Source organism: Buceros rhinoceros, unplaced genomic scaffold, assembly GCF_000710305.1.
Source record: "Buceros rhinoceros silvestris isolate BGI_N320 unplaced genomic scaffold, ASM71030v1 scaffold39237, whole genome shotgun sequence".
In the NCBI taxonomy this organism is placed as follows: domain Eukaryota; kingdom Metazoa; phylum Chordata; class Aves; order Bucerotiformes; family Bucerotidae; genus Buceros; species Buceros rhinoceros.
Window position 1 is genome coordinate 1,758 of NW_010424610.1, and position 3,993 is coordinate 5,750.

The 3,993-nt window shown below is 54.5% G+C and overlaps 1 protein-coding gene across 1 annotated transcript in view; it reads right to left on the reverse strand.

Moving 5' to 3' along the window:
* The window catches only part of GBA2 (glucosidase, beta (bile acid) 2), a gene marked incomplete at both ends in the record, with an annotated part of 6,263 nt that overhangs the window by 1,751 nt on the left and 519 nt on the right, over positions 1–3,993 (reverse strand). The window contains 5 exons of the mRNA XM_010140851.1: positions 215–368; positions 1,572–1,674; positions 2,050–2,289; positions 3,527–3,745; positions 3,860–3,975. Of these exons, the coding sequence (XP_010139153.1) occupies positions 215–368; positions 1,572–1,674; positions 2,050–2,289; positions 3,527–3,745; positions 3,860–3,975 (832 nt within the window). The remainder of the gene's footprint in view (positions 1–214; positions 369–1,571; positions 1,675–2,049; positions 2,290–3,526; positions 3,746–3,859; positions 3,976–3,993) is intronic.

The window sequence follows — 3,993 nt, forward strand, 5'->3', positions numbered from 1 at the left end:
CTGGACTACAGCGAACGCCAGAATAATGCGACTGCTCGTGCAGGGGCAGTGAGGACCAGAAGCTGAGGAGAGGGTCATCTCCATGAGCTGGGAGAACCACGGCTGCAGGGAGCGAGTGGCACTCGCTCTAGGCTCCCCTAGAGGTACTCAAGCCCAGAGACAGGGAGAAGGTAGCTTCAGGGACATGAGCCAAAGCCCACTGGAGACAACCCACCTGAGGTGCAGCTTCTCCTTGGAGCCAAAGTGAACACGGGGCATGTCCCAAGCCAGGGCAAGTTCCAGTGTCCTGTGACCCCGGGCAGGTACCCTGCAGCTGGCACACACCGCTGCCGCTGTCACCTCCCCCTTCTCTGTCGGGCTGCTTTTACCTGCCAGGACGGAAAAAAAAAAAAAAAATCATTCATGAGTGAGCACAGAAGCCCTTTGTGGCTGTGATTAATCTTCTCCCACACCCCGAGGGGTACAAGACCATTCAGGCATGCCCTCTCAGAACCTGGAGAACACATCCTCAGGGCATGAAGGGATGACATTACTGCACGTGAGTAACTGCTTTTTGCAAGCAGGAAAAAATACCTGCCATGGGCGGAGGGGTTACAAAAGTAAGTCATCAAAGCAGAGGAACAAATCAGGCAGGAAAAGCCACAAGGCATGAGTGGAAGGGACAGAGCACCCCATGACTTTGTAACTGCGGTGGCTTTCTAGTGACAGTCATTGTTTCCAGCTTTTTGCAGGGCACTTGAATTATGCCTGTATTTAAGAAAAGCCCTGAGGCAGCTGGATAATTATATGCTGGTTCTGACATGTGTACTATGTAAACTCATTAAAGCAACAATTTTAACAGAAGCACAGATTCTGACTATGATAACGCCTGGCAAGCATGAAGGAAAACCACATCCCAAAAGCCTGGAGAGATCTGAGTGCATCTAGGCAGGAAACTTATTTTTCCAGAAATATTTATGTAAACACTTTATTTACATTACTTAAGCTTCAAAAAATGTTGCGAAGGCCCAGTGCCAGCATCACTAGCCTATCAGCATCATCCTTATTCAAAAGCTGGCAGAGACATTAGGCAAATGGGTCACCATTTGCAATTGCAGTAAGACATTAGCAGCAAGGTCTGGGAGACACCACACTGCTTCAAGGCTTCTCCCTAGGGAGCAAGCAGACCACTGAGGACAATGCAGAAGTATCAAGGGAATACCAGAAACTTTCAGGGAACCGATACAGTAACAAGGGAAAACAGTGATGGCAGCACCAAACACCAAGGTCTGCTAAATGCCCATTAGAACAAACCGGATGGGGCCCAGCTTGCAGATCTGGCAATGGGAACTCAGAGAAGGTGGGTACTCAGCAGCAAGCTCAGCTCAGCAAGCAATCCCACAGACTAACAAGACACACCCTGAAGCTGGGAATGAGCCACAGCATCACTGAGAGCTTTCTGTGACGGCACCAACGTGGCCGGAGGAAGGGAAAGCCACCCTTGCCTTGGTGCCCTGTGCCTCGCTGCCAGCGTGACCCCCCATTCCCCCTGTTCTCCCTCCTCCCATCCCATGGAGGACAGAGGCACTCACCAGCAGGTGAATCCAGCCTGCCATCCTGCATGAGGTCCTGCCACACCTCTCTACCCGATCCTGTGGGATTGAATGCTGTGAGGTGGGTGACTTTCATGCCAGCCTGAGGAAGAGAAAAGCATCATCAGGGGCTTTTGAGGGGCAGATGCAGGACCCCTGCCCCCCTCAACAACTCTAGGACACCACTGACTGTATGCTGCCCAGCAATGTGAACTCCAAACTTATTCACCTGCTGAAGCTTCACCCAGAGCTTCTCTTCTGGCACCCACCTCCAAAGAGGGTGCCCTCAGGGAACTCATGTCCCACTCCTCCTGCAGCAGTGGGGCAAGTGCTGAGGCCCAGTGCTGACCCCAACTCATGGCACACCCATCCTTTACCAGTTGCTTGGAAGCATACCCGTCACCACACTCAGCGGGGCTGTACAACCCCCCCACCTCCCCCGCCAGCAGGAACCACGCCACCGGTGCCACTCTTTTACCTTCTCCCAGGCGGAGATGGCGAAGGTGATGGGGTTCACATGTGTGCAGTGGTGCAGCAGGACTCCAGCAACCCGCTCACCCTCCTTCTCGAAGGTGAAGGGCTCATTCCAGTGCCCTCCACTCCTGTCCTCCTTTGTTCCTGTCCCATTCTGCAAGCTGAACATGATGGAGACTTCCACATCCTCATCTCTCTCACTCTCCACCTCCCAGATGAACACTCCCACTGGCAGGCTGGAATCCTGGCAGAGAGAGACAACGCTGCGGATAGGGCTGGTGCTCCATGGTTAGTTGCCGGAGCTTCACTTCTCCCACTGCTGGGGAGACAACGCGGGATGCAGCACTAGCAAGAGCACCAGGATCAACTCAGTATTGGAGTCCGTTGCCAAACAGGGGAGCAGCAGCAGTAGCAGAGGAATTTGGGGGGCAGGCAATACAAAATTCAGATCACAAGCCCTGGGCTAGCAAAACCCACACCAGGCAACAAGCTGATGGAAAGCAGCATTTAAGACTCAGACAGGTGTCTCACCACCCACGAGCTCAACAGGTTGATACAGGCTCACATGCCTCGCTGGGGTAACAGGAAGGTCAGGCATGTCAGCAGTGCAGCCTGCCGCCCTCACCCAGGGCTAGAAGGGAGCAGGAGCAGCACGTGGGAGTGGCATGATATCCCCTGCTGTCGTCCCGAGCTTCCGCATTGCTGCGAGGGTTCCTCCAGCCTGGGATCTTTGCTGAGTGGAGACACGTGGGAAATGGGAAAGCCCAGCTAACAGATGGCATTTCCCTTGGGGATGGCAGGCAGAAGACAGCTAACACACTCTCAGGAACACTCAGTTGACAAACCAACCCACAAGTACAGGCTGAGGGTTTCCAAAATGCTACCCCTAGATCCTCCAGGCAGTAAGGCCACAGCTCTGGACCTGCTGTTCCTGGCAGACAGGAGCTGGGATGGTCACAGAACAAAGCCAAAGGAAGGGAACAAATAGTACAGTACAGAGTCAGAGTATGGGTCAGGAGAAAGTTGCAGCTGCCAGAGCCAAGCACAAGTGAAAAGGGATAACCCTTCCATCACCAACTGCTCCAGGAAGGGCAAAGCCTTCCAGGGTCCTGCTGCTACACTGGAAGCTGCCACTAAGGACCCTAGAAGGACCCTAGGTCTTAGGACAGAAGAGACCAGTCTGGGAAAGAACATTAAACAAGCGTGGCTGTCTTCAGGTGATGCTGAGCTGGGCAGGAGGGACAAGGAACTTCTCTACTGTGGCACCCCTGGACATACACTCAACAGCTCCAAGCCTCTGCTACCAAGCACGACACAGTCCAGCCCTGCCTCTGCTGTGCCAGTCCTTTCCCCCTCCCATGCGGGCAACTCTGCCACATCCCTGCCAATCTGCTCCATACCAGCCGTGCTGCTGCAGTGCAAAGTGACCTAGTGCTCCCATAGGACAGGCTGCAACCAGCGTGAGGCCATCAACTCCTTACCTTATAGTCATGGGGGATGACAGGAGAGACCTGGCGGCAAGTGAGCACCACGTTTTGCCCTGGGAGCTCGTAGACCATCCAGGCACGGGGGTACAGGGCATGGTAGAAGGCATAGTGACCACAGTAGCCCCAGTTCCAGCCCTGCAGAGTGCTGGGTCTCTCCACAGACAAGACCTGCTGGTAAACCGTCTGCCCCTTGCAACGCAGGCACACCGTGAACTGGGGATGAGAGGAGTATGTGGAGGGGATGAGATGAGCCCAAGAGCAGATGCTTCAACCAACCCAGGACAGTGCAGTGCTGCTCACACCCCTCACACACCCTGCCGCACCTACCTGGTTGGTGATGACCGTTTCATAGTGATAAATGCCAGGGTTCAGCTGCCAGCGGCAGAACTCGCCCCGCCAGCCAAGGGTGATGGTGGCTCCTCCGATCCCGCCCAGGGGGCCGCCTCGCCAAGAAAACAGAA